Here is a 13,957-nt window from a genome sequence, read left to right on the forward strand (position 1 = left end):
ATTCCCTCTCCAACTCCCCTTCCTTCAGGAGATTCAGCACTCCAGTTGATACCCTTAAGTCATACATCATTGCCCTAACAACTCATAATACGAATCTTCAGTCAACACTAGCGCAACATGAGGCCAGGATAACCAAATTCGAGAGCAAGATCCTCAACCTCGAAGAGAAGACTACAACATCTAGAAGTAATGATTTCGGCAATTCTCTACAAGCAGCTATAGCCAGTCATACTGAACAAATAGCATCTGTGAACACAGGTGGAAAAAAATCAACGTGAATGCCCGTTCGAATGACTACCTTGATTACCATGATGACAAAACTGAACAAGAAAAGTTATCTGACGCAGTCATAATTAAGAGCTCTCCCTTTACCAGTGAAATAAACCAAACTAACTGCAAAGATACCTCTATTAAGATCATAAAAGACCAGCTAAAAGTTAATGTACTAGCTAACAAAATTAAAGAGGCAGGTTTACTAGGAAAATAAGGTAGTAAACACTGTGTTATGATCAGATTTCATTCATATGACATGAAAAAGGATCTAATTAAATCATCAATTAGATTAAAAAATGAAGTGTACATCAATGAGTGCCTGATGAGAAAACATCAGAACCTCTTGTTCAGATTGAGAAAACTGTAACGGGAGAACAGTGACAAAATCCACAAGCGCATCACTCGAGATGGGAAAATTCTAGAGAGAAAAACAGATGTAGGCCGTTTATACACTATCACAAATGAGCACGATCTATCCAACTTCCTTAGAGATGCAGATCTTACCCAGACTGATTTACCAATTCATCCTTAACATTATCATCTACGCGTATAAATGGAGTATACCTGGAGAGAGTTTCGGGGGGGTCAACATCCCCGCGGCCCGATCTGTGACCAGGCCTCATGGTTAATCAGGGCCTGATCAACCAGGCTGTTACTGTTGGTCTCGCACAACCCAACACACGAACCACAGCCCAGATGGTGAGCTACTGACTTTAGGTGCCTGTCCAGTGCCTTCTTGAAGACAGCTAGGGGTCTATTATGTATGCTGGGAGGTAGTTGAACAGTCTTGGGCCCTGACACTTACTGTGTTCTCTTACAGTGCTAGTGGCACCCCTGCTTTTCATTGGGGGATGCTGCATCATCTGCCGAGTCTTTTGCTTTCACAGGGAGTGATTTTCGTGTGCAAATTTGGTACTAATCCCTCTAGGATTTTCCACTAGAAGACAAAAAGAATGCAGATGTAATATATACAGACTTTGCAAAAGCCTTCGACAAGTGTGACCATGGCGTAATAGCGCACAAAATGCGTGCTAAAGGAATAACAGGAAAAGTCGGTCGATGGATCTATAATTTCCTCACTAACAGAACACAGAGAGTAGTCGTCAACAGAGTAAAGTCCGAGGCAGCTACGGTGAAAAGCTCTGTTCCACAAGGCACAGTACTCGCTCCCATCTTGTTCCTCATCCTCATATCCGACATAGACAAGGATGTCAGCCACAGCACCGTGTCTTCCTTTGCAGATGACACCCGAATCTGCATGACAGTGTCTTCCATTGCAGACACTGCAAGGCTCCAGGCGGACATCAACCAAATCTTTCAGTGGGCTGCAGAAAACAATATGAAGTTCAATGATGAGAAATTTCAATTACTCAGATATGGTAAACATGAGGAAATTAAATCTTCATCAGAGTACAAAACAAATTCTGGCCACAAAATAGAGCGAAACACCAACGTCAAAGACCTGGGAGTGATTATGTCGGAGGATCTCACCTTCAAGGACCATAACATTGTATCAATCGCATCTGCTAGAAAAATGACAGGATGGATAATGAGAACCTTCAAAACTAGGGAGGCCAAGCCCATGATGACACTCTTCAGGTCACTTGTTCTATCTAGGCTGGAATATTGCTGCACACTAACAGCACCTTTCAAGGCAGGCGAAATTGCCGACCTAGAAAATGTACAGAGAACTTTCACGGCGCGCATAATGGAGATAAAACACCTCAATTACTGGGAGCGCTTGAGGTTCCTAAACCTGTATTCCCTGGAATGCAGGAGGGAGAGATACATGATTATATACACCTGGAAAATCCTAGAGGGACTAGTACCGAACTTGCACACGAAAATCACTCGCTACGAAAGCAAAAGACTTGGCAGACGATGCACCATCCCCCCAATGAAAAGCAGGGGTGTCACTAGCACGTTAAGAGACCATACAATAAGTGTCAGGGGCCCGAGACTGTTCAACTGCCTCCCAGCACACATAAGGGGGATTACCAACAGACCCCTGGCAGTCTTCAAGCTGGCACTGGACAAGCACCTAAAGTCAGTTCCTGATCAGCCGGGCTGTGGCTCGTACGTTGGTTTGCGTGCAGCCAGCAGCAACAGCCTGGTTGATCAGGCGCTGATCCACCAGGAGGCCTGGTCACAGACCGGGCCGCGGGGGCGTTGACCCCCGGAACTCTCTCCAGGTAAACTCCAGGTAAATCATGTATCTCTCCCGCCTGCATTCTAGGGAGTACAGGTTGAGGAACTTCAAGCGCTCCCAGTAATTGAGGTGTTTTATCTCCGTTATGCGTGCCGTGAAGGTTCTCTGTACATTTTCTAGGTCAGCAATTTCACCTCCCTCGAAAGGTGCTGTTAGTGTGCAGCAATATTCCAGCCTAGATAGAACAAGTGACCTGAAGAGTGTCATCATGGGCTTGATATCCCTAGTTTTGAAGGTTCTCATTATCTATCTTGTCATTTTTCTAGCAGATGCGATTGATACAATGTCATGATCTTTGAAGGCGAGATTCTCTGATATGATCACTCTCGGGTCTGTTACATTAGTTTTTCGCTCTATTGTGTGGTTGGAATTTGTCTTAATTTCCTCACAATTTTCCATATCGGAGTAATTGAAATTTCTCATCATTGAACTTCATATTGTTTTCTGCAGCCCACTGAAAGATTTGGCTGATGTCCGCCTGGAGTCTTGTGGTGTCTTCAATGGAGGACACTGTCATGCAAATTCAGGTGTCACCTGCAAAGGAAGACACGGTGCTGTGGCTTGCATCCCTGTCTATGTCAGATATGAGTTTGAGGATCAGGATGGGAGTGAATACTGTGCCTTGTGGAATAGAGCTTTTCACTGTAGCCGCCTCAGACTTTACTGTTTACTACTACTCTGTTTTTTATTTGTTAGGAAATTATAGATCCATCTACTAACTTTTCCTGTTATTCCTTTATCATGCATTTTGTGTGCTATTACACAATGGTCACAATTGTCAAAGGCTTTTGCAAAGTCTGTGTATACTACATATGTGTTTTGTTTGTGTTCTAGATTTGCTGTTGTGGATCCTCAGGTACAAATAGCATAGGTCAGGTAGGGATAGATTAGAGTGTAGTATAATGTAAGTAGTACTGACTGAGGTACATAATAATGTATCTTACAGAGGATACTAACTGTTTTGGACACTTTTTGTAATGTGTTGGATGTGGGTGTTGAAGATGTAATCAAGGAACAGGTCCAGAAATTTTCCTTTGCTTTGTTTAGCAATGGGAGAACTGTTAATCAAAACATTTGGACATTTGTAACACTGTTGCTAATGTTATGCAGAAAATGCAATTCCCTAAGGCCTAAGGGCCTTGTCTAGGGGCAAAGGTAAAAGTTACACAAATCTCATGTAACACTAGGCCACCCAGGGCTATCCCAGTCAAAACAGAGTGCTAAACCAGCATGTATTACATCTATTAGAGAGATCAGGCAAAATTCCTAGGTAGGAAAATATACATTTATTATTATTAACCATATATACACACACTAGAAAAACACTCCCACATTTATCTTGGCCTTCTCATGGCCTAAACACCCACATAAGGGTACATAAGGAGCCGGCGGCTGGCGAGTTAACGCAAAACAAAGACACACTTGTACCTATAAGGCTTGGTGCCTGGCAGACGCTGTCCTCTACTCTCCTCCCGAGACCATCTCATCCTATTTCATCAGTCCTCACTCATCCCACAGAGACCTGACCATATCAGAACCCAGGTGAGCGTGCTGGTACACCACAAAAGAGCATATGGCTTGAGTTGGATAACCAAAAGAAGTACAAAAACTACAAAACTTAGCTTCAGTACACAGCGTCTCAGATGCCAGCCTTCCCTCCATGCTGCCTCCACGTGACTCCCCCGAGCCACACCACCCACACTAACCAAACACAATTGGAAAATAAGTCCCTGGCAGGATTTCCTTACATTTACAGTTTAAAGTACTTTACAGTACCCCCAAATGCACAGTATGAATTATAAAATTAAGTTTTACAATTATAACATCATTCATACTACAGTGGACCCCCGCATAGCGACCTTAATCCGTGCAAGAGGGCTGGCTGTTATGCGAAATGTTCGCTATGTGAATGAATTTTCCCCATAAGAAATAATGGAAATCAAATTAATCCGTGCAAGACACCCAAAAGTTTGAAAAAAAAAATTTTACCACATGAAATATACATTTTCCCACACACAAAGAGAAGGATACATGCACAATAGTAGAGTAGTACATACACAATATATATTGTGCATGTACTACTCTACTAAATGAAGAATAAATGACACTTACCTTTATTGAAGATGCAGCAATGACTGATGAGACACTGTGTCCTGGGAGTGCCTTTTCCTCCTGAGTACTGTAGGTCCTGTTTGGCATTTTCTTCCAGAACAGACCTTATCACACTGTGTATGCCACTACAATTCTTAAATCTCTCAAACCAACCTTTGCTGGCTTTAAATTCACCAATATGAGCACTAGTTCCAGGCATTTTCCCTGTTCACCTGGGTGTTAGTCGACTTGTGTGGGTTGCATCCTGGGAGACAAGATTAAGGACCCCAATGGAAATAAGTTAGACAGTCTTCGATGACACTGACTTTTTTGGGCTATCCTGGGTGGCAAATCCTCTGGGGTTAATTGTTTCTTGGTATTCTCAATAAGCCACACCAACAACGGTGCTACAGCAGCAGCAGCAGCAGCTGACGATGTTACAACAGCAGCAGACGATGCTACAGCAGCAGCAGCAGCAGACGATGCTACAGCAGCAACAGACGATGCTACAGCAGCAGCAGACGATGCTACAGCAGCAACTGACGATGTTACAGCAGCAGCAGACGATGCTACAGCAGCAGCAGCAGCAGACGATGCTACAGCAGCAGCAGCAGCTGACGGTGGTACAGCAGCAACAGACGATGCTACAGCAGCAACAGACGATGCTACAGCAGCAGCAGACGATGCTACAGCAGCAGCAGATGATGCTACAGCAGCAGCAGACGGTACTACAGCAGCAGGAGCAGCTGACGGTGGTACAGCAGCAGCAGCTGACGGTGATACAGCAGCAGCAGCAGCTGTACCACCAATAGTAGCGATGGTTGATTGGGGTTTATTATACAACCTGGCCAGCTCGGAGACACGCACTCCACTTTCATACTTATCAATGATCTTTTTCTTCATCTCCATAGTAATTCTCACCCTTATTGCTGTAGGGTTGGCACTAGAAGCTTTCTTGGGGCCCATGGTCACTTATTTTCCAGAAAAAAATCACCAAAAACACTGTAATAATACAAAATGTTCCGATTGTATGCTTGGATGTTACCGCGGAGGCTGGCTGGTAAACAATGCCACCCGCGGAACATGTGAGCGTGGCTCAGGCCGCACATTGGACGCGTCTCGGACGAAGGCCGCTGAGCGGGTTTTTGGGCGCTATGCGGGGCAAAATTTTAGCGATCAAAGCGTCCGCTATGCGGATTGTCCGCTATGCAAGGCGTCCGTTATGCGGGGGTCCACTGTATTATGGCACACTTTCTTCACTACATATACAGTGCAACCCCGAGTTTTGAACTTATTTCATTCCAGTATACTGTTCGAGTGCCAATACCGAACGAATTTGTTCCCATAAGGAATGATGTAAATTAGATCAGTCCGTTTCAGATCCCCAAAAAATACACTTACAAAAGCACTTACACAAATACACTTACATAATTTTTCAAGTTGGAAGCATTTGAAACTCAGGGTACCACTGTAGTATATTACAATGCAATGCAGAATCCTGCAAAACACTAAGCATCACGTAGGTCTTGTCAGCGTTAAGTGAGTTTATTGGTAGTCATCCAGGTTGATGTTTTTATGAGTTCTTCATTAACAATGGTGTTGAGGGAATCTACATTTGGGTGGAAGATGACAAAAGTTGTCTTGTCGGCAAAGATAACAGTTCTAAGTTGCTGTGATATATCTGGAAGATCACTGATGTATTTTATTATTTTTATTATCACACCGGCCGATTCCCACCAAGGCAGGGTGGCCCGAAAAAGAAAAACTTTCACCATCATTCACTCCATCACTGTCTTGCCAGAAGGGTGCTTTACACTACAGTTTTTAAACTGCAACATTAACACCCCTCCTTCAGAGTGCAGGCACTGTACTTCCCATCTCCAGGACTCAAGTCCGGCCTGCCGGTTTCCCTGAACCCCTTCATAAATGTTACTTTGCTCACACTCCAACAGCACGTCAAGTATTAAAAACCATTTGTCTCCATTCACTCCTATCAAACACGCTCAAGCATGCCTGCTGGAAGTCCAAGCCCCTCGCACACAAAACCTCCTTTACCCCCTCCCTCCAACCCTTCCTAGGCCGACCCCTACCCCGCCTTCCTTCCACTACAGACTGATACACTCTTGAAGTCATTCTGTTTCGCTCCATTCTCTCTACATGTCCGAACCACCTCAACAACCCTTCCTCAGCCCTCTGGACAATAGTTTTGGTAATCCCGCACCTCCTCCTAACTTCCAAACTACGAATTCTCTGCATTATATTCACACCACACATTGCCCTCAGACATGACATCTCCACTGCCTCCAGCCTTCTCCTCGCTGCAACATTCATCACCCACGCTTCACACCCATATAAGAGCGTTGGTAAAACTATACTCTCATACATTCCCCTCTTTGCCTCCAAGGACAAAGTTCTTTGTCTCCACAGACTCCTAAGTGCACCACTCACTCTTTTTCCCTCATCAATTCTATGATTCACCTCATCTTTCATAGACCCATCCGCTGACACGTCCACTCCCAAATATCTGAATACGTTCACCTCCTCCATACTCTCTCCCTCCAATCTGATATTCAATCTTTCATCACCTAATCTTTTTGTTATCCTCATAACCTTACTCTTTCCTGTATTCACCTTTAATTTTCTTCTTTTGCACACCCTACCAAATTCATCCACCAATCTCTGCAACTTCTCTTCAGAATCTCCCAAGAGCACAGTGTCATCAGCAAAGAGCAGCTGTGACAACTCCCACTTTGTGTGTGATTCTTTATCTTTTAACTCCACGCCTCTTGCCAAGACCCTCGCATTTACTTCTCTTACAACCCCATCTATAAATATATTAAACAACCACGGTGACATCACACATCCTTGTCTAAGGCCTACTTTTACTGGGAAAAAATTTCCCTCTTTCCTACATACTCTAACTTGAGCCTCACTATCCTCGTAAAAACTCTTCACTGCTTTCAGTAACCTACCTCCTACACCATACACTTGCAACATCTGCCACATTGCCCCCCTATCCACCCTGTCATACGCCTTTTCCAAATCCATAAATGCCACAAAGACCTCTTTAGCCTTATCTAAATACTGTTCACTTATATGTTTCACTGTAAACACCTGGTCCACACACCCCCTACCTTTCCTAAAGCCTCCTTGTTCATCTGCTATCCTATTCTCCGTCTTACTCTTAATTCTTTCAATTATAACTCTACCATACACTTTACCAGGTACACTCAACAGACTTATCCCCCTATAATTTTTGCACTCTCTTTTATCCCCTTTGCCTTTATACAAAGGAACTATGCATGCTCTCTGCCAATCCCTAGGTACCTTACCCTCTTCCATACATTTATTAAACAATTGCACCAACCACTCCAAAACTATATCCCCACCTGCTTTTAACATTTCTATCTTTATCCCATCAATCCCGGCTGCCTTACCCCCTTTCATTTTACCTACTGCCTCACGAACTTCCCCCACACTCACAACTGGCTCTTCCTCACTCCTACAAGATGTTATTCCTCCTTGCCCTATACACGAAATCACAGCTTCCCTATCTTCATCAACATTTAACAATTCCTCAAAATATTCCTTCCATCTTCCCAATACCTCTAACTCTCCATTTAATAACTCTCCTCTCCTATTTTTAACTGACAAATCCATTTGTTCTCTAGGCTTTCTTAACTTGTTAATCTCACTCCAAAACTTTTTCTTATTTTCAACAAAATTTGTTGATAACATCTCACCCACTCTCTCATTTGCTCTCTTTTTACATTGCTTCACCACTCTCTTAACCTCTCTCTTTTTCTCCATATACTCTTCCCTCCTTGCATCACTTCTACTTTGTAAAAACTTCTCATATGCTAACTTTTTCTCCCTTACTACTCTCTTTACATCATCATTCCACCAATCGCTCCTCTTCCCTCCTGCACCCACTTTCCTGTAACCACAAACTTCTGCTGAACACTAACACTACATTTTTAAACCTACCCCATACCTCTTCGACCCCATTGCCTATGCTCTCATTAGCCCATCTATCCTCCAATAGCTGTTTATATCTTACCCTAACTGCCTCCTCTTTTAGTTTATAAACCTTCACCTCTCTCTTCCCTGATGCTTCTATTCTCCTTGTATCCCATCTACCTTTTACTCTCAGTGTAGCTACAACTAGAAAGTGATCTGATATATCTGTGGCCCCTCTATAAACATGTACATCCTGAAGTCTACTCAACAGTCTTTTATCTACCAATACATAATCCAACAAACTACTGTCATTTCGCCCTACATCATATCGTGTATACTTATTTATCCTCTTTTTCTTAAAATATGTATTACCTATAACTAAACCCCTTTCTATACAAAGTTCAATCAAAGGGCTCCCATTATCATTTACACCTGGCACCCCAAACTTACCTACCACACCCTCTCTAAAAGTTTCTCCTACTTTAGCATTCAAGTCCCCTACCACAATTACTCTCTCACTTGGTTCAAAGGCTCCTATACATTCACTTAACATCTCCCAAAATCTCTCTCTCTCCTCTGCATTCCTCTCTTCTCCAGGTGCATACACGCTTATTATGACCCACTTCTCGCATCCAACCTTTACTTTAATCCACATAATTCTTGAATTTACACATTCATATTCTCTTTTCTCCTTCCATAACTGATCATTTAACATTACTGCTACCCCTTCCTTTGCTCTAACTCTCTCAGATACTCCAGATTTAATCCCATTTATTTCCCCCCACTGAAACTCTCCTACCCCCTTTATACTGATGTATAAAAGGAAAAGCAGAGGGCCAAGGACACTTTCCTGTGGGATGCCTATGTTAACAAGTCTTCTTGAAGAGGTTGTGCCTCTGACAGAGACATATTGGTGTCTGTTGCTCAAGTCTGAGATGTGGGATGCCATGGTCAACTTTAGTGAAAGCTTTCCTAAGGTCAATACAGACGTCTAGTGGATATTCATTAAGGGAAATCTATCATTTGTATGACTGCATCTGGTATGAAACCAAACTGGCAGGGGTTGAGTTTACTGTGTGAATCTAGAAAAGAATCTAGTCTCTTATGGATTAATTTTTTCAAAAATTTTGGATAACAATGGTAAGTTAGATTTTTTTTTATCACCACACTGGCCAATTCCCACCAAGGCAGGGTGGCCCGAAAAAGAAAAACTTTCACCATCATTCACTCCATCACTGTCTTGCCAGAAGGGTGCTTTACACTACAGTTTTTAAACTGCAACATTAACACCCCTCCTTCAGAGTGCAGGCACTGTACTTCCCATCTCCAGGACTCAAGTCCGGCCTGCCGGTTTCCCTGAACCCCTTCATAAATGTTACTTTGCTCACACTCCAACAGCACGTCAAGTATTAAAAACCATTTGTCTCCATTCACTCCTATCAAACACGCTCATGCATACCTGCTGGAAGTCCAAGCCCCTTGCACACAAAACCTCCTTTACCCCCTCTCTCCAACCTTTCCTAGGCCGACCCCTACCCCGCCTTCCTTCCACTACAGACTGATACACTCTTGAAGTCATTCTGTTTCGCTCCATTCTCTCTACATGTCCGAACCACCTCAACAACCCTTCCTCAGCCCTCTGGACAACAGTTTTGGTAATCCCGCACCTCCTCCTAACTTCGGTCTATAATTATTTACATCAGTTGGGGTCTCCACCTTTGATACTGGAGTAACTCTTACTGTCATGAGTTATGCTGGAAAAGTGTTGGTCTCTAGTGTTTTGATGAACAATACTGTAATCTAATGAGTTGCCTTTTTTGAACAATAGTGGTGGAACCTGTGCTAAGCTTCCTTACTTGTTTTTTCAGTGAGTTTATAATTAGTATGATCTCAGTGGGATTAGATGGTGTAAAATAGAGGGATGTTGGGAAATTTCCACCTGAGTAATCACTCGCTGGAATATTAGTGGTTATTTTTGTTAGCTAAACTTGATCCTATGGTAGAAAAACAAATCATTTAACTTACTGGCTGTTTCTACAGGCTGGAGCTGTGGTTCATTGGGTTTAGTTAGAACAATGTATCTGGTTTTGGCCAACCTTTGAGAACCCAGGATTTGAGTATGCATATTCTGGGTCTTTTTTTTTATATCACTGCTTATTAAATAGAACCCGCTAGAGTAAGACAGCTGTCTGAACTTCCTGATTAGTTTGCTAAGTGCAGTTGTATAGTTTTTTGTTAGTTCTTTAGTTATTAAAACATGTTTATATTGTTTTCGGTATCTATTTTTCTTGACTATGTACATGAGGATGCTATGTTAGCCATGGGCTACCTAGCCTCTTTGTTGTCGTCTGTTTAGTTTTAATAGAACTAAGTCTGATATAAAAACAACGAATTTTTTACAGGAAAATTTCAACTCGCTGTCAACATCTGCCATCGGTAAATTCTGTGTTGGCAACAAACTAACTTAGTGCTGTAGTGCAGGTATTTATGGGTGCTGCATCGTGGAGACGGACTCGGATCATCCTACATTATAGTGGTGACTGACTTATGTGACTTATGTGACTTGATGGTACTGACTGTATGTAAAGGAGCTTGATGACACTAACTGTATATAAAGGAACTTGATGACACTAACTGTATATAAAGGAGCTTGATAGTACTGACTGTATATAAAGGAACTTGATGACACTAACTGTATATAAAGGAGCTTGATAGTACTGACTGTATATAAAAGAACTTGATGGTACTGACTGCATATAAAGGAACTTGATGGTACTGACTGTATGTAAAGGAGCTTGATGGTACTGACCGTATATAAAGGAACTTGATGGTACTGACTGTATATAAAGGAACTTGATGGTACTGACTGTATATAAAGGAACTTGATGGTACTGACTGTATATAAAGGAACTTGATGGTACTGACTGTATATAAAGGAACTTGATGGTACTGACCGTATATAAAGGAACTTGATGGTACTGACCGTATATAAAGGAACTTGATGGTACTGACCGTATATAAAGGAACTTGATGGTACTGACTCTATATAAAGGAACTTGATGGTACTGACTGTATATAAAGGAACTTGATGGTACTGACTGTATATAAAGGAACTTGATGGTACTGACTGTATATAAAGGAACTTGATGGTACTGACTGTATATAAAGGAACTTGATGGTACTGACTGTATATAAAGGAACTTGATGGTACTGACTGTATATAAAGGAACTTGATGGTACTGACTGTATATAAAGGAACTTGATGGTACTGACTGTATATAAAGGAACTTGATGGTACTGACTGTATATAAAGGAACTTGATGGTACTGACTGTATATAAAGGAACTTGATGGTACTGACTGTATATAAAGGAACTTGATGGTACTGACTGTATATAAAGGAACTTGATGGTACTGACTGTATATAAAGGAACTTGATGGTACTGACTATATAAAGGAACTTGATGGTACTGACTGTATATAAAGGAGCTTGATGACACTAACTGTATACATGACAGTCATCTCACCTGTCTATCTCAGAAGCAGTGTTGCCAATTTGTATAGTGACAGCAACGCCCAGTTTGGTGGGGCGGCGACAGAGGTGGCTGAGCGGGCCAGCGCTGCCCGCTGCTGTCCCAGCCTCCTGCACCTCGCCCTCTCGACCCAGCGCCTCCAGCGAGGTGCTCACCGTGTGCAGGAAGCGTCGCTGCAGGCTACTCAAGCTGCCAGAGTGTTTGAGACTGCTCCCTGAACCTACAAGTAATATATATGACTGTCAGTAGCTGCCTAAGATTGTAATAATATTGTCAGTAGCTGCTTGAAACTGTAAGAGTGCTGTCAGGAGCTGCCTGAAACTGTAATAGTACTGTTAGTAGCTGCCTGAAACTGTAATAGTACGGTCAGTAGCTGCCTGAGACTGTAATAGTATTGTCAGTAGCTGTCTGAGACTGTAATAGTACTGTCAGTAGCTGCCTGAGACTGTAATAGTACTGTCAGTAGCTGCCTGAGACTGTAATAGTAGTCAGTAGCTGCCTGAGACTGTAATAGTACTGTCAGTAGCTGCCTGAGACTGTAATAGTACTGTCAGTAGCTGCCTGAGACTATAATAGTACTGTCAGTAGCTGCCTGAGACTGTAATAGTACTGTCAGTAGCTGCCTGAGACTGTAATAGTACTGTCAGTAGCTGCCTGAGACTATAATAGTACTGTCAGTAGCTGCCTGAGACTGTAATAGTACTGTCAGTAGCTGCCTGAGACTGTAATAGTACTGTCAGTAGCTGCCTGAGACTATAATAGTACTGTCAGTAGCTGCCTGAGACTGTAATAGTACTGTCAGTAGCTGCCTGAGACTGTAATAGTACTGTCAGTAGCTGCCTGAGACTGTAATAGTACTGTCAGTAGCTGCCTGAGACTGTAATAGTACTGTCAGTAGCTGCCTGAGACTGTAATAGTACTGTCAGCAGCTGCCTGAGACTGTAATAGTACTGTCAGCAGCTGCCCGAGACTGTAATACTACTGTCAATTGCTGCCTGAGACTGTAATAGTACTGTCAGTAGCTGCCTGAGACTGTAATAGTACTGTCAGTAGCTGCCTGAGACTGTAATAGTACTGTCAGTAGCTGCCTGAGACTGTAATAGTACTGTCAGTAGCTGCCTGAGACTGTAATAGTACTGTCAGTAGCTGCCTGAGACTGTAATAGTACTGTCAGTAGCTGCCTGAGACTGTAATAGTACTGTCAGTAGCTGCCTGAGACTGTAATAGTACTGTCAGTAGCTGCCTGAGACTGTAATAGTACTGTCAGTAGCTGCCTGAGACTGTAATAGTACTGTCAGTAGCTGCCTGAGACTGTAATAGTACTGTCAGCAGCTGCCTGAGACTGTAATAGTACTGTCAGTAGCTGCCTGAGACTGTAATAGTACTGTCAATTGCTGCCTGAGACTGTAATAGTACTGTCAGTAACTGCCTGAGACTGTAATAGTACTGTCAGTAGCTGCCTGAGACTGTAATAGTACTGTCAGTAGCTGCCTGAGACTGTAATAGTACTGTCAGTAGCTGCCTGAGACTGTAATAGTACTGTCAGCAGCTGCCTGAGACTGTAATAGTACTGTCAGTAGCTGCCTAAGACTGTAATAGTACTGTCAGTAGCTGCCTGAGACTGTAATAGTACTGTCAGTAGCTGCCTGAGACTGTAATAGTACTGTCAGTAGCTGCCTGAGACTGTAATAGTACTGTCAGTAGCTGCCTGAGACTGTAATAGTACTGTCAGTAGCTGCCTGAGACTGTAATAGTACTGTCAGCAGCTGCCTGAGACTGTAATAGTACTGTCAGTAGCTGCCTGAGACTGTAATAGTACTGTCAGTAGCTGCCTGAGACTGTAATAGTACTGTCATTAGCTTCTTGAATGAAGTATTCTACAAGAATATAAA

At 42.8% G+C, this 13,957-nt stretch overlaps 1 protein-coding gene across 4 annotated transcripts in view; it reads right to left on the minus strand.

The window, feature by feature from the left end:
• The window catches only part of LOC128694192 (folliculin-interacting protein 1-like), a 63,677-nt gene that overhangs the window by 24,684 nt on the left and 25,036 nt on the right, over window positions 1-13,957 (minus strand). For all 4 annotated transcript variants that reach the window (XM_070093779.1, XM_070093778.1, XM_070093777.1 and 1 more), the window contains one exon: window positions 12,060-12,285. In XM_070093779.1, the coding sequence (XP_069949880.1) occupies window positions 12,060-12,285 (226 nt within the window). The remainder of the gene's footprint in view (window positions 1-12,059; window positions 12,286-13,957) is intronic.

This window comes from Cherax quadricarinatus, chromosome 43, assembly GCF_038502225.1.
Source record: "Cherax quadricarinatus isolate ZL_2023a chromosome 43, ASM3850222v1, whole genome shotgun sequence".
Lineage (NCBI taxonomy): Eukaryota > Metazoa > Arthropoda > Malacostraca > Decapoda > Parastacidae > Cherax > Cherax quadricarinatus.